The 24,240-nt window shown below is 43.3% G+C and overlaps 1 protein-coding gene across 3 annotated transcripts in view; it reads left to right on the top strand.

The window, feature by feature from the left end:
• The first annotated feature begins 14,904 nt into the window (after positions 1-14,904).
• UPP1 (uridine phosphorylase 1) overlaps positions 14,905-24,240 on the top strand; it is a 14,918-nt gene continuing 5,582 nt past the window's right edge. Inside the window, exons 1-3 of one of the 3 annotated variants that reach the window (XM_008051822.1) lie at positions 14,905-14,970; positions 20,420-20,537; positions 23,223-23,381. In XM_008051822.1, coding sequence (XP_008050013.1) covers positions 14,927-14,970; positions 20,420-20,537; positions 23,223-23,381 — 321 coding nt within the window. In that variant the 5' untranslated portion in view covers positions 14,905-14,926. Of the gene's footprint in view, positions 14,971-20,419; positions 20,538-23,159; positions 23,382-24,240 lie in introns of those variants that run through there. The other 2 variants (XM_021709477.1, XM_021709475.1) reach the window with 2 other exon arrangements.

The following is a 24,240-nucleotide window of genomic DNA, read 5'->3' as shown; positions in this document are numbered from 1 at the left end:
CTTTTGGTTTCGTCTTCGCAGGATGCTCGCTCTTCCTCGGACTTCGTCACGTTCCCATTTCCCTGTCGATGAGGTGTCAGGCTCGGGTCTATCCGGCTGTCAACCGCAGAGAAGGTGCAGGGAGCGGGCCCCGGGCGGGTGCGCGGAGAGGAGGGTACGCGGGAAGGAGGGTGAGCCTGGGAGGAGCGCGTGGAGCTCGTGGGGGCCGGAGGGTTACGGGAAGGAGGGTGCGCGTGGAGGTTGGGGGCGGGGTGTGTGCGGGGAGGGCGGTGTGCGCGGCAGGCGTGCGCGGGCGGGGAGTGCACACCGGCAGCGGGGTGTGGGGTGGGGATGACGAAGTTGGACGCGGAGGAGCGCGCGGGGCGAATGAGCATCCTCGGTCCCCCTGGCCCGCCTCTCCGGCTCCCGGGTCCCGGGTCCTGGCCGAGCGCCGCAGAGCGTCAGGGCGAGCGTCCCGGCTGCGAGGGTGGGGACCGCGTCGCCAGGCAGACGCTCCTCAAAGCCCAGACGGGGAGGGAGTCCGAGCACCGAGCATCCGGAACGGAGCTGGGCACCCCGCATGAGAAGAGCGGACGAGCCGGGCTCGGTGGCCCAGCCTGTCATCCCGCGCCTTTGGGAGGCTGAGGTGAGTGGATGGCCTGAGCCCGCGGGTTCGAGACCCGCCTGGGCAGCGAGACCTCATCTCTACGATAAATCCAAAAACCAGCCGGGCCTGGTAGCGCGCGCCTGTAATTCCGGCTACTCGGAAGGCTGAGGCGGGAGAATCGCCGGAGCCCCGCAGGTCGCGGCTGCGGTGGCCGGGAGCGGCCGCTGCACTCCAGTCTGGGCGACGGAGTGAGACTCCAACTCAAAAAGAAAAAAGAAGAGCGGACGACTTCGGCTCCGAAGTGATGTCTTGGCCCCACTCGCCTTGGAACGCGGGAGGAAGTCGAGTCTCATTCTGCGGAAACTTCGGGGTTCGGATGATCCCAGCGTGGCGTGGACGCGACGTTTAAGCTGTTGCGCCCACAATCCCGGCATCGGCTTGTCTGGCAGCTCATCGTGGAACCTGCCGGGCTTAGGTGTCAAATGACACGAATGCCACGTGCACGGGGAAGGGGGGCCCTTCGCAATTATTTTCCGCGGCAGCCCGTTCGTGGGCTCGGCAGGGTCCAGCGGAGGGAAGGGGCTTCGCAGCCGGCGGCCCGCGGGTCGCCTCCCCCGTCCCGGTTCAGGGCTGGGCGAGGGGACTCGAGGGCGCGGGCGACGCGCGGCGCCCTCGCCCTCCCTCCTCCTCCGGCGGGCACGTCTGGCGCGCCGCCCACCACCGCGGGGGTCCGTGGGCTCTCGCGGCTCTTCTGTGACCGGGCGTTTCGGAGACATGCCGTCTAAAATCCGCCTCTGCGTCGCCTCCTCTGCCTTCCAACGCCGTCGCAGGCCTGGCCTTCCCTGGCTTATTTCCCCCCTCCCGAGTCTTCTGGGTTAAAAAAACCATTATGTGCTGTAACTCGGGGTTTAAAAACAAGACAAAACTAAACAAAACTCTGTGACTTCCTTGAAAATAATGCTTTAATCTGGGGTTTATAAGGCCGGCTGATTCATTCCCAGGCATGCCTTTTCAATTTGTGAGCAGATCTGCATTTTGGCCCAAAGGTCTCCCACTTCTCAGCCTATCTATCTGAAGGTATTTCTTTCCTTTTCTCAGAAACCACGTGGGCCTTCTGGCCTCCCTACTATAGACCTCTTAAATTCAGCACAGGCTTACTGGGCACAAATTACACCCTCGGTTCCAGTACTTTCAGCATTGGGGGCCTTGATATGTTCGTTTTACCTTCCTTGAGGAGTTTGACCAAAACAAAATAGTTTTTCTTCCTTTTTTTAAATTTTTTTTTTTTTTTTTTTGGAGTAGGAATCTCACTCTTTCACTGAGGCTGGAGTGCAGTGGCATGCTGATGGCCACCCCAGCATCAACCAGCTGGGCTCAGGTGATCCTTCTGCCTCTGTCTTCCAAGTAACTGGAACTACAGGCACCCGCCCCCACGCCCGGATAATTTTCTGATATATTATAGAGAGGAGGACTCACTAAGTTGCCCAGGCTTGTCTTGAACCCCTGGGCTCAGGCAATTCTCTTGCCTCGGCCTCCCAAAGTGCTGGAATTACAGGCATGAGCTACAGTGCCGACAGTTTTTCTTTACATAAGCTTCTTGTCAAAGTGTCTTTTGTTGTCTTTACTGATCATAAAATTAATGTAAACTCATTGCCAAAAAGCCCCCCCAAAACCCAAAACAAAAATCAAATGTATAACAGAAAGTGAAACTTCCAGGTTTTCCTAACTCCCTACAGATAAATACTAAACTTCTGCGCTTTCTTCTCTCTCTCTCTCTCTCTTTCTCTCTCTCTCACACACACACACACACACACACAATTTGCTTTTGAAACATGTTCATTCTAAAAAGTATTATAAATGTTTGCCCACTAGGCTATTTACAGAAGTAACTTCCTGACCTGATTTTAGTTTAATGGGTCAAAACTGAAATACATAAATTTAAAAAATAAATCATTAAAATAAAAAGCAAGTTGCATCTGTCAGCAGGGGAGACCCAGGTCTTCACCCCAAAGGCCCCTGGAGAACCAGAGAGCCAGCATCAAGATTTCCCCTGGGCAAAACTCTCATGTGTGGGGAGAAGAAAATGAGGAACATGACTTTCTAGAGAGGTGAGAGAAGACTTTTCTCTGAGAAACGGAATTTTGTTCCCTAACAGTGTGAAGTTTGAGAGCATCGTGGTACAATGTTAGCAAAAGTATTTTCTGGTGTCAGCTGCAGTCTAGCATCTTCCTCAACACCAGGGTCAAAATTCACCAGATGAGAAGTTGCCTGGAGCTTTGGAAAAGAGATCACCTCTTATCTATGAGGACCAAGGGCACATACTATCAGGACTTCCCAGAGATAAGTCTTCTCACATCTCTCTAGAAAGCTTTCTGACAATGTCTGTTGGAGTGTGGTGTGGGCTTATTTCCTAGAAGTTAGAGTTGCCCCTGTAACAACTGATTTTAGGGTTAGGAGGTTTTTGCTTTTAGGCAGGTAAGGGATTTCAGAAACTCAAATGTCTTCAGCTCAAAATAACATTTATGCCGTTGTAGCTTATTCTGCACCCCTTCACATGGATCCAACATTCAAATCTCTGTCATTCTGTCTTTAAAATGTTTCAGGGCCCCCCATTCACCTCCAGAATCATGCTCAAGATTTTCATTGGGATGCATAACTGCCTGGGACCACCTAGTTGTATTTGCCAATGCTGAGCTTTTGATCTCTCTATACATGAGTGTGTCTTTCTCACTCAACTGTCTCCTGGTTTCATGTCTCCTTGCCTTTGTTTATGCTGTTATTCCTATCTAAAGAATCTTTTCCTTACTGCATGTTTCCCAGGCTTATTCCTAGTCAAGAATCGTTAGCAAGCCCTTAAGGTTTCCTAGAAGGATGCTGAGTTTGCATTTATGCTCTTCTGATCCCTCCTTCATGGCAAAAGTAAGAGAACCTCCCATGTCCTGTTTCAATCTTTTCTTGGTCACCCTGAGCTGGAGTTCACTCTTGGCTTGCAGAACTCTCACTTCTCAGTGTACTGGGTCTTTCTCTTCCAAATCTAGATTATACATGTCATAGGAGGTACTTTTTTTTTTTTTGAGTGGGAGTCTCATGCTGTCGCCCAGACTGGAGTGCAGTAGCTACACTCCTGGCCACCGCAGCCTCAATCTGCTGGGCTCCAGCGATCCTTCTGCCTCAGCCTTCCAAATAACTGGAACTACAGGTGTGCGCTACCATGCCCGGCTAGCTTTTTTGATGTACTGTAGAGATGAGGTCTCACCAAGTTGCCCAGGCGGGTCTCGAACCCACGGGCTCAGGCAATTCACTCACCTCGGCCTCCCAAAGCATGGGATTACAGGCTGAGTCACCGAGCCCGGCCAGGAGGTACTTTTATACCAACTTAGCACTTTATTTTGTCTTACAGATATTTAATGCGGTTTCTAATTGTTACTGAAAGCACCCAGACAAGCACCAGTGTTTACCTTGTTGTTAACATTATAACCATTGCTTTTAGTGAGGTGAGGCAGGACAACGTTAAACCAAATTCCGCCTTTTCTGTGGTGGACAATGGATTCAACTGGCCAATTCAGTGACTAGGTTTGGCAAGCTGGCTTTTTTTATCCAGGCAGGAAACAGGAAGTGGAAGACTGTACCAGGATTAGACCTGGCATAATGATGAGGCTGGAAGTCCATTTTGTAAAATCAAATGTGTCTCACTAGGTAATAAATTATACATGAGCTGTGTGAGGATGTGTCCAAGATGCACAATCATTGTAATTTGGTAAAACAAGTTAAAAGCAATTGTCAGAAAGAGTCCCTACAATTTATGACTAACCTCTCCTAGATTAAAATAAGATGAAAAGCTAAACTGAACAAAAGCAGTGCTTGAAAATTCTCATCACCATACCCTTAACTGGTAGAACCAGATCCATATTCTGCCTGATCCAATGAGAGGGCGGGGCATGCAAAGTGGGGAACACTCTTGCAGGTGTTCTTCCAGTGGCTTAAAAAGGATTCCAGGAAGGCCTTTTGTCTGGGCCTTCTTAATTTGTGACCTGGAATTGAATATACTTCAGTTAACACTGGGTCTCTGAGCCCCTTCTCTTGCCTCCCTTTCTTAACTAACCTCTAGTGAGCCAACTTCTACCATCCTTTGATGGCTGAAAAACAATGACACTTTATGGCCTCTGAAAACAGGAGTTGGTGAGTGATTCATGAAGGTATGTTGGCTCCTGGTTCCCATGCTGTGAGGCTTCAACTGATGTCAGGTGGAGTGTGGTGTAGTTGCTCTGTGAGTTCTTTGACTTCACCACAGAAAAGAATTTCAGAATGAATCCAAGCATAGTTTAAGAAGTAAATTATTAGAAAGAAAAAGACATGCTCAAGGGAGAGCATGGGTGCCTTAAGAGAGAGCACGTATGTGCTTGCTTTTGGCAAAAAGCTTTATATACTTTTACAATGATGCTTAAGCAAATCATGAGATAACAGCAGAGGATAGCAGGTATCTGGTCACAAGTTTTCTCAGCCATCACTCAATCTTTTAAGGTCACAAGGACCTTTTAAATAATGGATGTTACTGTCTAACTAGATTTGGGGTTTTCTCGAATATTATGTCTGTGTTTAGGGTAATTTCCTATTGTTTCTGTGATTTACTGTACTGGTAGTTCCATACTCAAACCCACAAGATGGTCAGGTCTGATATGCCTAGTTGACCTGGTAAAGGTTGTATACAGACAAGAACAATATCTTGAATGCTCACCTTATTTTAATTTAGACCTGCCTGTAAGAAACTCATCCATCTATGTATAAACTGTACTGGATAACCTGCCTAAACCTCCCCCTTCAGAGATTTTTGATAATCACATGGGGTGCAGTGGGAGAAAGGTCCTTCTTTACTTCTTTAAAGTTGACAAAGGATGTAGGCCTACCTAGTCAGGGATTGAGAAATCATAGTTGTCAGGGAAAGACAAATCTAGCAGGACCAATTTACTTGTAAAATAAGTTTTAGATTGATTATATATAGCATATTTGCATAAAGTACAGCAAGAATAATTATGTGCCATATAGACTCCTTTTAAATTGGCTTTGTTTGAACTCTTTCCATAAGAAATCTAGATTAGGCTGGACTCGGTGGCTCAGCCTGTAATCCTGCGCTTTGGGAGGCTGAGGTGAGTGAATTGCCTGGGTCTGCAGGTTCCAGACCCGCCCGGACAACTTGGTGAGACCTCATCTCTACAATAAATCAAAAATTAGCTGGGTGTGGTAGCGCGCACTGTAGTTCCAGCTACTTGGAAGGCTGAGGCAGAAGGATCACTGGAGCCCAGCAGGTTGAGGCTGCAGTGGGCGGGAGCGTGCCACTGCACTCCAGTCTGGGTGACAGAGTGAGACTCCAACTCAAAAAAAAAAAACAAAAAAAACTAGATTAGATCCTCTGAAAGCCTTTGAACCCAACCAAGAATCTGTGTGTAAAAACTTGTATGAATTGGCTGAATTCTTCTCTCTGAGGTTCCAAGTAACCTGGGGTTCCTTTGTGGATGTAAATCTTAATTCCTCAAAGCACTTTGTTCTGAAATGTCATTCCAGCCAAGACTTTGGTAAAATAAACAATATCTGAGAAGAATGCTGCTGGTAATTTAACGCATATTGCGTTAAATCTATAGATTGCCTTGGGTAGGATGGACGTCTTAACAATGTTGATTCTTCCAATCCATCAGTATGGAATATTTTTCTATTTCTTTGTGTCATTTTTTATTTCTTTTAGCAGTATTTTGTAGTTTTCATTGTAAAGGTCTTCGACTTCTCTGGTTAGGAAGATGCCAAGATATTTCTTTGTGTGTGTGTGTGTGTGTGTGTGTGTGTGTGTGTGTGTGCACGCGGCCATTGTGAATAGGATTGTGCTTTTTATTTGGGTTTCTGTTTGGTTAATGTTGGTGTGTAGGAATGCGACTGACTTTTAAATTACCAGCAGCATTCTTCTCAGACCTGGAAACAACAATACAGGAATTCATATGGAAACATAAACAAACACGAATAGGCAAAACAATTCTCAGCAAAAACCAAACAACAACAACAGCAACAACAACAACAAAAAAAACGAAGCAGGAGGCATCATACTCCCAGACTTTAAGCTTTATTATAAAGCTACAATAATCAAAACAGCCTGGTATTGGTACAAGAACAGTTATGTAGACCAATGGAATAGGATAGAGATTCCAGAAGCAAAACATCAATTTCTCAACCAACTCATCTTTGACAAAGTCTCCACCATCAACCACTGGGGAGAGGAGAACCTATTCAGTAAATGGTGCTGGGAAAACTGGCTAACCACGTGCAGAAGATTAAAGTAAGACCCCTACCTATCACCATACATAAAAACCAACTCTAAATGGATCAAAGACCTAAATGTAAAACCTCAAACTGTAAGAACCTTAGAAAATTCCGGAGACACCCTTATGGAAATTGGAACTGGCAGCCAGTTCCTGGTCAAAACCCCAAGTGCTCATGCCATAAGAGAAATAAGATAGACAAGTGTGACCTTATCAAACTGACAAACTTTTGCAAATCCAAAGAAATCATTGAGAAAGCAGGGAGACAGCCCACAGATTGGGAAAAAAATATTTGTCAACTGTGTATCTGACAAAGGCCTGACCTCTAGGATCTACAAGGAACTCAAATGTGTCAAAAAAAACCCCAAAAAACAAAAAACAAAAAAACCTAGCCCCATTGCAAAGTGGGCAAAAAATATAATAGGCACTTCTCAAAAGAAGACATATGAGCAGCCAACAGATACATGAAAAAATGCTCAGCCTTATTAGTCATCAAATAATTGCAAATTAAAACTAGACTGAGATACCACCTAACTCCAGTCAGGATGACCATCATCAATAACTCAAAAAACAACAGATGGTGGAGAGGATGAGGCAAAAAGGGAGCACTTCTACACTCTTGGTGGGAGTGTAAACTAGTACAACCTCTGTGGAAACAGTGTGGCAATTCCTAAAAGACCTAAAAATTGACCTCCCATATGGCACCGTAATTACCCTACTGGGACTATACCCAGAGGAACTCAAATCACTATGAAAAAGATATCTGCACACGCATTTTTATTGCAGCATTATTCACAATACCAAAAACATGGACTCAACCATGCTGTCCATTGAAAGGGGACTAGATAAAAAAAATTGTGGTACATATACAGGATGGAATATTATGCAGTCATAAAGAATTACAAAATTATGAACTTCTCAGCAACTTGAATGGACTTAGAGGCTGTAATAGTGATCTATCACAGAAACAAAGAACCGAGTATCACATGTTCTCACTCATACATGGACCTTGAACAACTATCGTAATACTATAAAAAAGGAATTGGTAGCCGGGCTCGGTGGCTCAACCTGTAATCCCGCGCCTTGGGAGGCCGAGATGAGTGGATTGTCTGAGGGTTTCAGACCCACCTGGGCAACTTGGTGAGATCTCATCTCTACAATAAATCAAAAAATTAGCCAGGCGTGGTAGTGCATGCCTGTAGTTCCAGCTACTTGGAAGGCTGAGGCAGAAGGATTGCCGGAGCCCAGCAGGTCGAGGCTGTGGTGGCCGGGAGTGGCCACTGCACTCCAGTCTGGGTGGCCGAGCGAGACTCCAACTCAAAAAAAAAAAGAGGGGAAAAAAAAAAAAAAGGGATTGGTAGTAATGGGAAACCCAGGGGGAGGGCAGGGGTGGAATTGGCAGTAGTGGGAATCTACCAGGGAGGGGTGGGCATGCCTCATCAACAAGGGTATCTACATAATGAACATTTGTATACCTAACCCTGAATTGTACCCCACATGTTTAAAATACAGAAATTATATATAAAAAGAATCAGTATCTCCAATCACATCCTGTTTCAAAAGAAAACAGATTCTTATTGAAATTATGCAAATAAGCATACTGTTATAATCAGTACTTACAAATAGCTTCAAAATTCTGGAGAAATCAGATAGAATGATACATGTTTCAAATTTTGCTCACAAGAGCATACTTTACTTATTTGGTAAAGCCTATAAATAGCTCAAAGAAAAAGGTTTTTTTGACGTTGCAAGACATCAAACAAAAAAGTTATAATTTAAAAAAATTAATTAGGCCCATGCAGTTAACTCTTGTTCTGTTTTGTTTTGGGTCAGCGATCCTCACAAGCACATAAGTTCTTTTATAAAAGTCCTGGAGTTTTTATTCTAGTTTAAGGGCACAGTGCCAAAGTTGTTGGAAACTGGTACTGAAGAGCACTTGCTAGAGTCCTAGAGCTGATTATAAGCCATTTTTTAAACAGGATAAAAGTAGAGCAATCATTTTTGGGGTCAAATAGCACAGCCCTTGTCATAGGCACAATTGACAAGAAAATTTGGTTATTCTGTGGCATATGACAACATAATAATTAGCAATATAGTTGGACATACCAGAATATCATGCAATTTTGGAACATGTGCCAGTAATACACATACGTATGACCCAAGGAAAGTTAAACACTTTTTTATGTTTGACAATGCTTCTTGTGTGATTTTAACATATCAAATGAGTTAAGTGTTTGCTTGGACTTCAGAAAAACCTTATATTTAAACAAATTTTTAAAACGGGTTAAAAGGACTGAATTGAGAAACTGAAATTTATATATTGGAAAGTTTGTTAAATAGAAAAGATTTTAAAGCATGATATCGTAACACAGGATTAAAGGTCATTGTAAACAGTCATTCATTTAGCCAAAATGATAATTTAAAGATTTTGAAAAGCAAAAACCTTACTCTTTGATAGAGGAGATTCATTTCCTTAAACAGAAAAAATTAAAAAAAAAAAAAAAAAGGATCCAAATGAATGTCTCTCTCCCCCTTTTTTGAAATTTATTTTAGAAGCAAATAAAAACTTTTCATTATTTCTTGAAATTACACAAAAATCTTGGTTAAAAGAGAATAAAAAGTGTTATTGCTGCATGAGTGTATTGGTAACATTGAAGTTAATTTTAACAAAACCTTTAAATGAATCTGTTTGATTTTAATTTGTTTGACCACAAGGCATGATTTTTATAAACTCTTTTTTAACCTTTACAATTTTTATTAAAGAACAGACAAGCGCTTTAAGAAAATACTTATTTTGGCATAGTGGCATTCTGGCTCAGCATACTGTTTGATATTAATGCTTAATTCATAAAAATAACTAAATAATCCTCTTTAGCAAATTTAATTATACATAGAATTTCTTTCATAAATTCCTTTTCATGAACTTTATCATGACTTTCACAGTCTATCTATGAATGACATGCTTGGACTTTCAGTTTTGCCCTATACTTCCCCTTTTCCCAAATAGTCAGTCACTTTATAATAAGATAAAAATTTGCCATACAAGATTCTCTCTTATACAAAATTATTCTTTTTCTTCATAACCTTCCTTTCCCAAAATACATCTTTATGTTAATAACTTCCTTCATAGCTCTCTCTCTCTTACTTACCCATTGTTTTTTACCTTCTTTTATGGATAACTTTTATAAATCCATAATTTGAATTAACCTTTACGTGACCTTTGATTTAGATAAAATTATTCATTTTTTTCAGTTTCAAATGAGTATTTGATGTTTATTTTAGTTCAAACTGGCTGAACTGCATAAGAAGAATGAAATTTCTAGGTAGCTTTGAAATAATGAGTTTTATTTCAACATCAATAGTTTATTAAACAGCAGATTCAAAGCAGGCAGAAAAAAGAAATAGAGAGCTTTAGAAGGCTCTATTTAACTCTACAGCTGTAAGTTAACCATTTGAGCTTTGAATTTTTCTTACTGTAATTTGCCCATTTATTTTAAAATGTACATGCAAACAGGCCTTAATTTAATGTAGCCAGCTGGGGTCTTAGAAAACCTGGCATGTCTTTCTGGAAACCTGGCATGGGATATCTGGAGAGGGGACTATTTTCCCTACCTCCCTCTTTTTTAGAGGACTTATTCACATTTTTTTCTTTTTTCTGGGGGAGAGAAAAGGCATTGGAGGGGGCTCTTCAGGATACAATGCAGAAAGAAATTTTTGGATCTCAAACAGTTTTTTTTTTTTTCTTTTTTAGGAAGTGAAAACGAACTCAGAATATATTAGGGACCACCAACCTAAAATGGGAGGTATGAGTCTTAGCAGAAACTTATCAGGACCACCTGAAGAGAAGGGCAGTCAGTGGGACTGCAATGGACCCCTGCTGGAGTCCAGGTTTGGGCAACTTCTCTGGTCTTTCTGAAGTTTTTTGGGTTATTTCACATCAAGGCCAGGCCTCATTACAATAAAATATTAACCTTTTTTGTTTGTTTGTTTTAAACCATCCAGTTTGAAATCCTTCTAGTACTTTAATATATGATCTACTGGAGAGTCTGCAAATATAAACTATTATCCATGTTCTTGTTTTTGTACCTCAAGGAAAAATTCTTAATTTTGCCTTTGAACTCTTGAGTAAATAGATTTGGAATGTGAACTAAACCTGTTCACATTCCTCAAAGGAAAATTCTGAAAAAGGTAAGGACCATAATCAGTTACGCCAGTTGACCCTGGAGCCCTGATGAATCTGGGCATCTGAGCATCTTCATGGTCCCCTGTGACTGCCTGCATAGGGCTTCATGTGAGGGAGTGCCTTGTGACTTGAAGCCTAGCACTAAAAACTCTTGGTCATACCTTTCTGCTTTTTGCCCATGAATAATACTTTGCATGAAAGAAGTTTAATTGGAGGCTTTCCAACAATGCTGTTCAAAACTGATTTATATACAAGCTTCAGACTAGTTGGATGGATGGGTCATCCCTGTAGTCAAGGCATTTTAAAAATGTAGGAGAATTAAATGTAGTTAAATGATCTGTTCCCACCCATTTCCAATTGCGAGTGGAGGGATTTGCTGAGGAACCCCTATAGATCACTGCATTACAGTTTGAGAGGTGCTGAAAGTTGCAAAAGAAAGGTTGGCATGGGACTTTTGGAAGTCATGAGGTATGGGCAATCAGATGGGAGTTGCCAATTCCCATGCCTTACTGCACCACATAAACAGCACCCATAGTCTAAAGCTTCATCTGTCTGGCAGAAGTCAGCCAGGTGAACTAAGGTGACTAGACTTCCTTTTCCAACAATACTTAAAAAAGAAAAGAAAAGAAAAGAAAAATCTTTCAGCTAACTTCCCATAGTAACAGCTGTGTTCTCTACCTAGTTGAAATAGTGAGTTTTATTTCAACATCAGTAGTTTAGTAAACAGCAGATTCAAAGCAGGCAGAAAAAAGAAATAGCTTTAGAAGGCTCTATTTAACTCTACAGTTATAAGTTAATCATTTGAGCTTTGAATTTTCCTTGCTGTCCAGTTTCACAAGGACATGCTTGTCTTTGACAAGAAGCTTTATATACTTTTACAACAATGATGAGGCAAACCATGAGCCAACAGCAGAGCAGTGCAGGTATCTAGTCATGAGTTTTGATGATCACCTCTCAAGTTTTTTGTTTTTTTTTTTTTTTTGAGTTGGAGTCTCACTCTGTCGCCCAGACTGGAGTGCAGTGGCCGCTCCCGGCCACCGCAGCCCCGGCCTACTGGGCTCCAGCGATCCTTCCGCCTCAGTCTTCCGAGTAGCCGGAATTACAGGCATGCGCCACCACACCCAGCTGATTTTTTGATTTATTGTAGAGATGAGGTCTCGCTGCCAGGCGGGTCTCGAACCCGCGGGCTCAGGCAATTCACTCACCTCAGCCTCCCAAAGGCGCGGGATTACAGGCTGAGCCACCGAGCCCGGCTACCTCTCAAATTTTTAAGGCCACAAGGATCTTCTAAATAATGGACATTACTGTCTAACAAGATTTGGTCTTTTCTTAGAACATTATGCCTATGTTTTGGGTATTTCCCTTTTGTTTCTTTGATTTAGTGTACTGGTGGTCCCACACTCCAACCCACAAGGTGGTCAGGGCTGATATGCCTGGTCAGTCAGGTGTAGGTTGTATATGGATAAAAGAAAGCTGTCTGAATGCTTACTCTATTTTAACTTAGACTTGACTGAAAGAAAACTCATCTATCTGCGTCTAAACTCCTCTGGCTAACCTGCCTCACAACTGGTCTAAGGGTCTAAGCATTTCCTTCTCTGACCTCCTCTTGTCTTTGACCTTTCAGTGAGTAGGTAGAGTGATGGTATAACTTATCCTCCATATCCAGATCCTTTGGATAGTAAAACGCGTCTTTGATGATTATGCTAGGACTTCCCAGACTCCCCAGGTAAACCCTAACACCCCAAGCAAACCTGCCCCAGATGAACTTGCCCCTGGTAAACTTGCAGGAGACCTACTATTTAGCAGGAAACCTTTCGACTGCGGCATTGCAAGCATCTTCAACTTGCTCTACTGAAAGTGGTTCAGTAGGGCCTCTCTGAGTGCTGAGCTAAGGTTGGAGAGAAGTTAGTCTTCAGGAAGCTCACATCCAGGAGGGCAGAGCCTGCAAGTATAAGATTGTGAGAGGAACCAGGAAGTGAGGCCCACCCAGGGACCTACTAGGAAGGAGGCAGCAAGGACAATGACTGAGCAAGGGAACTGGTTTCTCTGTTAACGCAGCACAAATCTGTGCCTGATCCCAAACTTTACTTCTTCCCTCAATGGAGAAGCGAGAGCTCCATAAGAAGGGGTGTCAGCTGGCCGCCCATTCCTTATGGAGTGGAACCACAGGGTGCTATTGATGTGCCATTAATGGTTGCGTTTCCTGGAAGTTGGACTACTTCGGAAGCCTGAGTGTCTATACATCTCTTTAATGGATGCTGTAGAAGGCCTGAAACTATGACCAGAGGCCTATGCCCCAGCATCTTCCCATAAGATTATGGGAACCACTACCCTTACTCCTCTCTCTTCCCAAATACAAATATAGTGAGATATGGCTTGTCAGAACCTCTGTCTGATCATAAATGGTCATCTCTGCACTGTGCTTGACTCGGCCTCTGGTGATACAGGGTGAGGGATGGTACCTCTTCTTAAACGTATTCCCTTCCTTTCTTGCTCGATGACTCGTGCCTGTAATCCCAGATACAGGAGGCTGAAGCGGGAAGTTCAGTTGAACCCAGGAGTTTGAGGCCAGCCTGGACTAAGCAGTCAGACTCTATTTCTAAAAAATAAAAATAAAGTGTTGTTGAAGTAAAGAAAAAAACCCCCAACTTATTCCCTCCTTTGGCATTCCTAAGCTGGACTGCCATTTGGCATTTCCAAAGAAGGATTTTATGAATGCCAGGGGAACACAAAAATCAAATGAAGAGAGACAAGCAGGAAAATTTGGTTTTGCTCCACATTAAATTATTGTAATTTTCTCCAGCCTTCAAAATTTACTGAAAATGGTCAGTCTATTATGGTAAAAAAAAGTTATAAATCCCGTTCTCCAAAAAGGGACCTTGTGGGTCTTGGCTTGGTGGAAAGTGACTGGTGAGAGTCAAGGGTGAGAAGCGTGTCATGGGAACAACAGGCCTCAGGAAAGCGACTCCACTTTGCCCACTTGTACAAGCCATCCTCATGAGCCTGGGGTCATTCTTCAGGCCTGGTTCTTCACCTTCCTCAGCTCGGCAGTGGATCCTGCCCATCTTGCAAGGCTGTCCAGGGAGTTGGGAGCCTGGCAGGTGCAGGGTGCTCAGGAATTTATAGCTTCATCAGTTGAATTCAAAATGTGTCTCACCCTCCTCCGCAGCATTCTGGCCCAAGCCTGCCCTTCTCCACAGGGAGAGGTGGTCTCGGGGCAATCTGACTACGGAGCCCTATTAAAACAACTGTGGTTATGTCCATGCAACTTTTTCCTTCATGGGACATTGCAGTGAAGGCAGGGCCGTGGGCTGATTCACATAAGCCTCCAGTACCTCTTCCTCACATGATGGTCCTTTGTCCCAGTCACTCCCTCTGGAGTTTGTCCTTTTACCCTACTTTTGAACTGATCCCTCCTGCTGCCCCAGCTGTTCTTAAAACCTGGCTAAGAATACTTAAGATTCTAGAAGGGTGAGGCAGAGAGGTGTGTTCTGTTGGATCAATGAAGTCCTGACTTGCTGGGCGGGGAAACCAAGAAGTAGGGACAGATTCTTTCTAGAAGTGCAAGGGGTCTGTCCATGAAGGTTTTTGGCACATTTTGGCCACCTCCTCACCTGCTCTCTGAAATTAGCAACCCTCTAAACATACACACACATGCACATATATACTTTTTACCACATCATTACACATGCACATATATACTTTTTACCACATCATTAAACTTGTAGAGAACTCCACTTCCTAGCTCTGACTTTCCACACGTTAGCGGGGTCCTGCATGACCTTGGTTCCCGTTGGGTGGATTGACTCCATGCTGTAATATATTTTTCCTCAGGGTCCTGCCTAAATTGACAGAATGGCGGCCAAAGGAACTGAAGCAGAGAAACCTGAAAATGACAGGTAAGGCTCTGGTGGGGCCTTGGTTTCGGTTTATTGACTATACTTTGTGCTATGCCTGGTGGGGTTGGTTTCAGTTTATTGACTATACTTTGTGCTATGCATTTTTCGAAGAACGTGATTCTTGTGACAGACTGAGGCCAGAGGGATGAACAACTCAGCAGACTTATAATTCCAATGGGTAAAAACATCTTGAGTCAGGTGCTGGGACTTGGGCTCTTAACCATTAGGACAGGTTGTTTGAGAAGACCAGGCAGGTCAATGCTCACATCTGTGCCTAGCAGGTTTTCTTCTGTCTGTGGCCACTTCTTAAGCAAAACCCCCTGCTTATCTCTCAGCTCCATCTTGGTTCTGAATCTTAAATGTTTTCCTTATTTCTCTGCAGTTTTTCACATGTATGCAACTTTTTCCTTTGTGGGACATGGCAGTGTAGACAAGACCACAGGCGAATTCACATTATCCATAGTTCTCTCTCCCTCCCATGGTGGTCCTTTGTCCAAGTCAGGGACAAATAGAAGGGCTAATGGTCATGCTTCAAAATGAAAAACAGGATGTGATGAAGGCAACTTTGTCACATATTTCAAAATAGAAAAACTTTCAGTTTGTTTTTGATTCCGGGAAGAAAAGGAGAAGGAAATAGAGTGTAACCATGAAGATCAGCCATGATCAGAGAATATGTAAATTTGGCAAATACTGTAATGACCTGGGACATACTCCAGCTTTTCTTCCACGAGATTTTAAAATGACAAGTCAGGCTCACATTGCTTGGAAAAGTGTTTCTCTAGTCTACATACAATTTCCAGTTCCTTTATCTAGCTTTATTCTATCACTTTATTCACTTAACAAAGATCTATTATATAAAAGAAATGTGTGAGATGAAATTAATAAAAATTGCAATCTGATCCCAGGAGTTTATCAGGAGAGAAGAGAAAAAATGACCTAGCTTTATATAAACTGGCATAGATGGCTTAGGACAGGTGCTTATGGGAAGAGAATGAGGGGGGAGACACTGGGAAGGGGAATAGGAGAGGTCCCAGAAAACATCCGCTAAATCTACCAACAGCCAAGTACTCTGTTTTGGGCATTTGGAAGACAAATATTAGTGTGTGCATATATTAGGCATTTCTCATGACCCCTCCTATGTTTAGGCATTACTAGAAAAGTAAAAAGTAAAAATTGCTCATCTTCATTCTAATCACTACATGGACTAAATCCACTGATACTTCCTTTTTTCTCTCCACCTATTTGTTCACTGCCTCCGCTGGGGTTACTTGGGCCTCTATCCCACTTCCTGGGCTTCTCCCTGGCCCCTGTGGCCTCTGACCTTGACACCACCCAGGATTGTGGTGACCCTCTGGGAGCTATCTCTCTGGGCTCTTTATCCTTTGTTTCTCTGTGATCTCCCTAAGATCTCTCTGAAGTCTCTCATGCGATAGTCTCATATCCACATCATAACTCTATATAAACAACTCCCCCCCTCCTTCTTTTCCCATAGGTCCTGATGTCCATTTTAGTGTTTCTGGGTGCCTGCAGACATTACCTGCAGTGGTCACTTCTTTATCGGGCTAACAGTATCCCTTGTGCTTTTAGTCACTGACGATCGAAAATGCCCCATCTCCAATTTCTCAAGCACGCCTCCCTTCTCCTCCTCCCATGGGTTGAGGTTGACACCCAGTGGGAGGCTAGTGGGGGAAAGGGAGTGGTGAAAATATATACTGGTGAAGGCAGATCTGGAACACTAAGTGCTGTGTGACTCACTGAGGACTTCCTGTTTTTACCCTCTGTTCAGCAATTTTTAAATCCTTTTCTGTTTTATTGTCAACTATTTGCATATCATGTTCCTCCTACTAAGGGTCCATCATATGTAGCGATTAAGAATCTCTTAAGGATGTGACCTTGAACCTTTAAATGGGTGCTATTAATACTTGAAAGCCTTCCAGGAGTAGAACCGGATCTGACTAATATTTGTCTTCCAAATGTCCAGCACAGAGCAGTTGACTGGTTGTAGATTCAATAGATGTTTCCTGGGACCTCTCCTCTCTTCCCCTTCCCCAGTGACTCCCCATCTCATTCTCTTCCCTTGAGTACTTGTTCTAAGTGATCTGGGCTAGTTAGATAGTGTTTTTTCTTCCCTACTGATAAACTCCTGGGATCAGAAGCCAATTTTCATTTAATTCATCTCGCACATTTCTTTTATATAGTAAGTGTTCAGTGAATCTTTGTTAAATGAATAAGGCAAGATAAAGTTGCTGGAAATTGTATGGAGACTAGAGAAAAATCTTTCCAAGTAATATGACTCTGACTTGTTATTTTAAAATTCTGTAAGAAAACAAAGGGTGGAACAAGATAAAATCACTTGAAATTGTATATAGACTAGAGAAATATTTTTCCAAGTAATATGACTCTGACTTGTTTTAAAATCCCGTCCAAAAAAAAAAAAAAAGGTGGGGTATTATGGTGTATGCCAAATTTACATATTTTTCAAATCATTGCTGGCCTTCACAGTTATACGCTATTTCCTTCTTCTCTTCTTCCTGGAATTGAAGAAAAATGAAAAGTTTTCTGTTTTGAAATATGTACGAAGTTGTCTTCATCACATCCTGTTTTGGTCATGTTTGCAGCATGACCATTAGCCCTTGTTTTGTACTCTGTGTACTTACAATATCCTGAAGGGAGATAGAAACCTTAATTACATTAAAAATAATTGTCCTTAGAGGAACTTAAAGCACTGTAGAGTGAGTTATGACTGTCAGAATTTCAGATTGACTTAGAGATCAAAAAGGCTTTCTGGGAGAATCTGGGGATGGCTCTAGCCACACATGTTTCCGGGATTTAGTCCCTTGAAAAACGGCCTTCTCCCAACCCCAAAGTAAAATTAACCCTGCTTCTGAAGAGCCATGTAGCTTGCCTGGAAGAGGTGGGTTTAGAGGCAGACAGGTGTGACTCTGTGCCTTTGCCAGACTGCTTGCCCTTTCTGAGCAAGATTCAGAGCATCTTTGCTGGGTGTAGTCAGCACAGTTGCTGTATGCAGTAGACACATCACGAGTGATCACTGATGATTTTAATTATCAGCCTGTGGATCTCTGAACCAGGAACTAGTCAACTAGCCCCCATTCCTTTATAGAAAGATGTCTTTTCTATATCTGCCTTTGGAAAATGTTCAGGGATGAACTAATCTAGACAACACACTAGGGGAATGGACAGGAAAGGAAATTTGAGAAACATGAAAAGAAGAAGCAGACAGGTGTCATCAGAGTGAGTCGTGGGAGACCTCGGTATCTGCAGCCTTGGTGTCTGTGGGTGTTTAAATGTCAGATAGAACTAGGGAATGACACTGGGCTTGGTAGCTCATGCTTGTAATCTCAGCACTTTGGGAGGCTGAGATGTGGGGGTTGCTAGAGCCCAGGAATTCAAGACCAGTCTGGGAAACATAGTGAGACATCGTCTCTACAAAAAAAATCGAAAAGTTATCCGGGCATGGTGGCACATGCCTGTAGTACCAGTTACTCAGGAGGCTGAGGTGGAAAGATCATGTGAGCCTAGGAGGTAAAGGGCTGTGGTGAGGTGTGATTGTGCCACTGCCCTCAAGTCTAGGCAACAGAATGAGACCCAAACTCAAAAACAGAAAAAGAAAAGAAAAAGAATGAATGGAATAATAGATAAAACAGAGACAAGCCATCTCTACTTTGTTTTGTGTCTATTGTGTGTTCTGGAGGATTCTGAGATAAAAGAGATGTGGTCATGGCCTCCAGGAGTTTTTGTTCCTAGGGATAATTATATGAATAGCTATTGCATTAATTGTGTAAATCATTGTTATGATAAAATATAGCTATGGTATAAGAAGCATCATCTGGAGAGAGGAAGAATAAAGACGATATTGAGATGGAAGTGTTCTTTTAGATAATGGTATATCATACATAGCTGAGCCCTGGCTCTCTTGCATCTGCTTCTTTTCCTTTCTCATGAGTTGAGTGGGAGACTTTCTGGGCAGAAACTCACACTCAGACGGAAGAAAAAAAAGTCACGACTGTTCTAAGTTCAGGGATCCACATCTGCCTTGGTTTCCTACAGGGAAGTACATCTATCTGGGAATCAGAAAGCATACATAATTGAAGGAGAATATGTTTGATGTTGGCTGTAAGGGACTTTGTTGGGCTGGAGATGGAATCGTCTAGAGCTTGGGTGCCTGCTTTGTCAATAAAGTTTTATTGAAACATGCTCATTTGCATGCTGTCTGTGGTTGCTTTCACATGACTACAGCAGACTTGAGAAGCAGCAGACACCATATGGTCTGCAAAGTCAAACATATTTACTTACCTTTTATGAGGAAAAGCTTGTGGAGCCCTGTTCCAGACCAGCAGCATGTTGTTCTATAGAAATGTAACATGAACTGCACATACATTTTCTAATACCCACTTTGAAAAAAGCAAAAGGAACAGATGTCTTATCCTGACTCCTTTATGGGACATTTTACTGGAGAAGCAATAGCTATTGCAACAAGACAAGAAAAAGAAATGGAAGGTTTGCAGATTGGAAAGGTTATCTCTCGGTGGTAGAATTAGTGATGTTATTCTTTTCAGGCTTATTTATTTATTTTAAACTCTATGAGATTTTATTCACTCTTTTAAAAGTTGATATCTTATAGGTGTACATATTTTGGGGCACTTGTGATAATTTGATACATACATATAATCACTTTAGGGTCGTTGCAATATCCATCACCTTAAGTATGTATCTTTTCTTTAGATTAGGAACATTTGAAATTATTCTCTGCTATCCGTTTTGTAGTATATCACCAATTTATGTTAACTATGGTCATCCTACTGATCTATGGGACACCAGGTCTTATTTCTTCTAAGTGTATATTTGTACCCATCAGATAACTTCTCTTCATTCTCACCCTCCTCCCTACCTTTCCCAGCCTCTGGTAACCATTCATCTACTTCCTATCTGCCTGCGATCCACGTTTTTTTACTCCCACATATGAGTGAGAACATGCAATATTTGTCTTTCTGTGCTTGGCTTATTTCATGTAATATAATGATAGAGATTTTTTTTTCTTTCTTTGTTCATATTTCCTGTGGTGAACATTATTCGTTTTAAAATAAAGCCAAATTTATGTATTAAATGAACTTGACTTGGGTAGCAACAGACTACACTCTGCAAGGGTAGATTTAACATTTTGATCTCTGTACTTTTGTGTGCTCTTCTGAATTCTTCCCAATGACCCTCCAAACAGGAGCCCTGGGAACTAAGAGGGGTTAGGAGGAAAGAGAAGGGGGAGAGCAGAAGGGAGGGAAGTGGGTACCCCTTGGAAGTTATCTTATTTCCCAGGGTATGTCTGTGCCTCTCCCACCACGTGCCTACAGCTTGCTGACACAGAGTGCTTCTGTGATTCTGGCCATTGGACACTGAAGTTCCATAAACCTTCCACTCTTTGATTTTTTAACAGTGACCGTCTCGTCCAACTTTCAAATCCAAATGTAGCAACAATGAAAGAAGATATTCTCTATCATTTCAATCTCAGCACTAGCACACATGATTTCCCAGCTATGTTTGGAGATGTGAAGGTAAAAAGCCAGGCTTTTAATTCTCAGAATTTCTCTTAAGATCAACGTCATCATCTATGACTTGGGTAGACCAGACTTCCTCCAGATGACTGAAAGGTTCATAAAGTGATATGTTTATCAAATTTTTGCAAATTGTTAATTTTCAAGTTGGTGAACTAGCAAGTAAAAAACTATCCTAAGTACTCCCACATTGGTATCTAATTCATCTCTTACAAACTTAGTACAGTTATGCATTGCTTAACAATGGAGATACATTCTGAGAAACGCACCATTAGGTAATTTCATCATTGTGTGAGAATCGTTGAGTGTAATTCCCAAACCTTGATGGTCTAGCCTACTACACACCTGGGCTATATAGTACAGCCTATTGCTTCTAGCTACAAACCTAAATAACATGTTACTGTACTGAATACTATTGTAACACTTATCCTTCCAAGTAACTGGGACTACAAGCATGTGCCACCACACCTGACTAATTTTTTTATTTTTTGTAGAGACAAGGTTTTACTATTTTGCCCAGGCTCATCTTGAATTCCTGTGCTCAAGCAATTGTCTTGCCTCAGCCTCCCTAAGTGTTGAGATTACAGGTGTGGGCAGCTGCACTCAGCTAGGCATTATAACCTTAAGACCATCGTTGTACATATAGTCATTGTTGACCAAACATTCTTATTTGGCATGTGAATATATACATTTGAAACAATATATAAAATAAACTTTGTAATATTTCATCGAGAGAAGGGGGAGATATAAAAATTTCCAAGGGGAGGAAGACATAAATAAAGGAGTTGCATCATGTTTGTTTGTAACTTAAGATGCATACTTGTGTTCTGTTGGGTTAATTGTCTCCCATGGCTTATTTTGCTGAATGCAGTCTCCAGTCCAATTTCCCTAAAAAGTCTTGAATTCCTCAGTTCTGATGTATCTTAACTTTCAGATGTCTCATCCCCATGGATTAGGATGAACTAATACATGACATTAAAAATCAAAATACACCAGGATCTAGAATGCATTGTTGCTACATGGGATTGTAATGTAACAGTAGTGTTGTGTCCCATCATCTGTTGTGGTTTAGGTAGTGTTGGTTTCCAGTTATGGACAACTTTCTTTTTTTTTTTTTTTGAGTTGGAGTCTCACTCTGTCACGCAGACTGGAGTGCAGTGGCCGCTCCCGGCCACCGCAGCCCTGACCTGCTGGGCTCCGGCGATCCTTCCGCCTCAGCCTTCCAAGTAGCTGGAACTATAGGCGCGCCCTACCACACCCAGCTAGTTTTTGATTTATTGTAGAGATGAGGTCTCACCAAGTTGCCCAGGTGGGTCTCGAACCTGCGGGCTCAGGCAATCCACTCACCTCGGCCTCCCAAAGGCGTGAGATTACAGGCTGAGCCACCGAGCCTGGCCTATGGACAACTTACTATGTGCTCTTTTTTTTTTTGAGTTGGAGTCTCACTCTGTTGTCCAGACTGGAGTGCAGTGGCCACTCCCGGCCACCGCAGCCTCGACCTGCTGGGCTCCGGCGATCCTTCTGCCTCAGCCTTCCAAGTAGCCGAAATTACAGACATGCGCTACCACGCCTGGCTGATTTTTTGATTTATTGTAGAGATGGGGTCTCGCTGCCCAAGCGGGTCTCGAGCCTGCAGGCTCAGACAATTCACTCACCTCAGCCTCCCAAAGGCATGGGATTACAGGCTGAGCCACCGAGCCCTTGATTCATTGAATTTCCATTCATTCCATTAAGTTAATCTATAGTGATTTTTATTCCAGGCTATGGAACTTTTTTTCATGTTTAAAGATAAATTTTTTTAAACCTTTAAACTCTTTTGAAAAAAAACAAAAAGTTTTCTTACATGACGCTCCACAAATTAATTTTTTGCTTCTCCAAGAGATACCCACCCACAGTAGCTATAACTTCTCCAAACTCCAAAGCCTCTTGCTCTTTCCAAGCACTGGCCATTTGGCACATAAATGACTAGGTGAGAGGTAGTGATCAGTAGCTCATTTAACAGATGGGTTGTGGGGCCCTGGTCACAGTGAAGAGGTAGAGGGACAGTGAAGTGTCATGCCATCTTTCCAGTACCCTGAGTTGCCTTCCGCATGATGGAGGGAGGCCAAGCATGCAACCTGGAATTCCCTTCTCAGTGAGTGCATGCATCTGGATTCCTGCATTTGTGGAGCCGAATGCTGTACACTGGGGGATCTGCCCATACTGGGCATGCAGCAGGAGGGCTCATTGACATTAAAGGAGATTGCTGGGCCCCTTAGTTACAGTGGGTCCTGGTAAGGCCAGTGAACTTGCACTTTTTTTTTTGAGTTGGAGTCTTACTTGGTCATCCAGGTTGGAGTACATTGGCACACTCACAGCCACCCCGCTGGGCTCTGGTGATCCTTCCTCCCCAGCCTTCCAAGTAGTTGGAACTTGCGCACTACCACAACCAGCTAATTTTTTTGATTTATGGTAGAGATGAGGTCTCGCCAAGTTGCCCGGGCAGGTCTCAAACCCACGGGCTCAGGCAATCCACTCACCTCGGCCTCCCAAAGTGCTGGGCTGACAGGCTGAGCCACGGAGCCTGGCAGAACTTGCACTCCTAACAGCTCCTAGGTGACGCCAGTGTTGCTGGCCTAGGAACCCCACTTCGAGGGCCTCTGCTATAAATAGTGCACTGATGGGGTCTCTGCTCTCTGGTTGCAGTTTGTGTGTGTTGGTGGAAGCCCCTCCCGGATGAATGCCTTCATCAGGTACATTGGCGCAGAGCTGGGCCTTAAGTGCCCAGGTGAAGACTATCCCAACATCTGTGTGGGGACTGACCGCTACTCCATGTATAAAGCAGGACCGGTGCTGTCTGTCAGTGTGAGTATCTGCCCCCCACTTGGGCTCTTTCTCTGGGCTCTGCAAGCCCCCTGTGCTCCACCTCTCTGAACACACAGAAAACGGGCCCCCTAATACGGTTACTATAAATGACTGGGAGCGAGGTGAGTAGGTAGCAGCTGGGATGCAGAGATGAATGAGGCTCAGTGTCCAGGGGAGGCTAAGTATGCAAATGCAAATAAGTATACACAGCTGTCTACACTGAGTGAGGGTGGCAGGTGCAGGGAGCGAGAGCGCCTAGGCTGTACAGGAGACATGGGAGAGGGTGCACTGCCTGGATCAGGGTAGGGAGGAGAGCCACAGCTAAGCACCAGGACTCTGATCCCCTTGTCCACTTGCAATGAATGATGTCATAACACATTTTAATTTACAATGAACGTGAACGTAGAAATCTCCAGTATTATGCCAAAGAAGTCTTCTCATTTTTCAGTTGTGATTTCCCTCATCAGCGGCGACATACATGAAGAGGGACAGGGTTAGGAAAGGATACCCATCCTTTTGAGATGTGCATCCTTGCCTCTTTGTCAGCCGAGACCTCTAGTGATACTGACCACCCCGAATACATCAGGGAGTCAGGATGTTACTCGGTGACTGATATTTGGGGAAGCATTTCCTGTGTATAAGACACCCGGACAAATTCTAAAAGGGCCCTCTACCGTAGGGCTCTGCCACAGGAAAAGCATCTTGAAAGTGCCAAGGGCAGCCAGGTTCGGTGGCTCAGCCTGTAATCCTGCGCCTTTGGAAGGCTGAGGTGAGTGGATAGCCTGAGCCCATGGGTTCGAGACCTGCCTGGGCAACTTGACGAGACCTCATCTCTACAATAAATAAAAAATTAGCCGGG

The sequence above is a fragment of the Carlito syrichta genome, unplaced genomic scaffold (genome assembly GCF_000164805.1).
Source record: "Carlito syrichta isolate Samal-C Ts95f unplaced genomic scaffold, Tarsius_syrichta-2.0.1 Scaffold236645, whole genome shotgun sequence".
Taxonomy (NCBI): Eukaryota; Metazoa; Chordata; class Mammalia; order Primates; family Tarsiidae; genus Carlito; species Carlito syrichta.
Note: the sequence above shows the minus strand (reverse complement) of the source record. Positions and strands in the feature narration are given on the sequence as shown.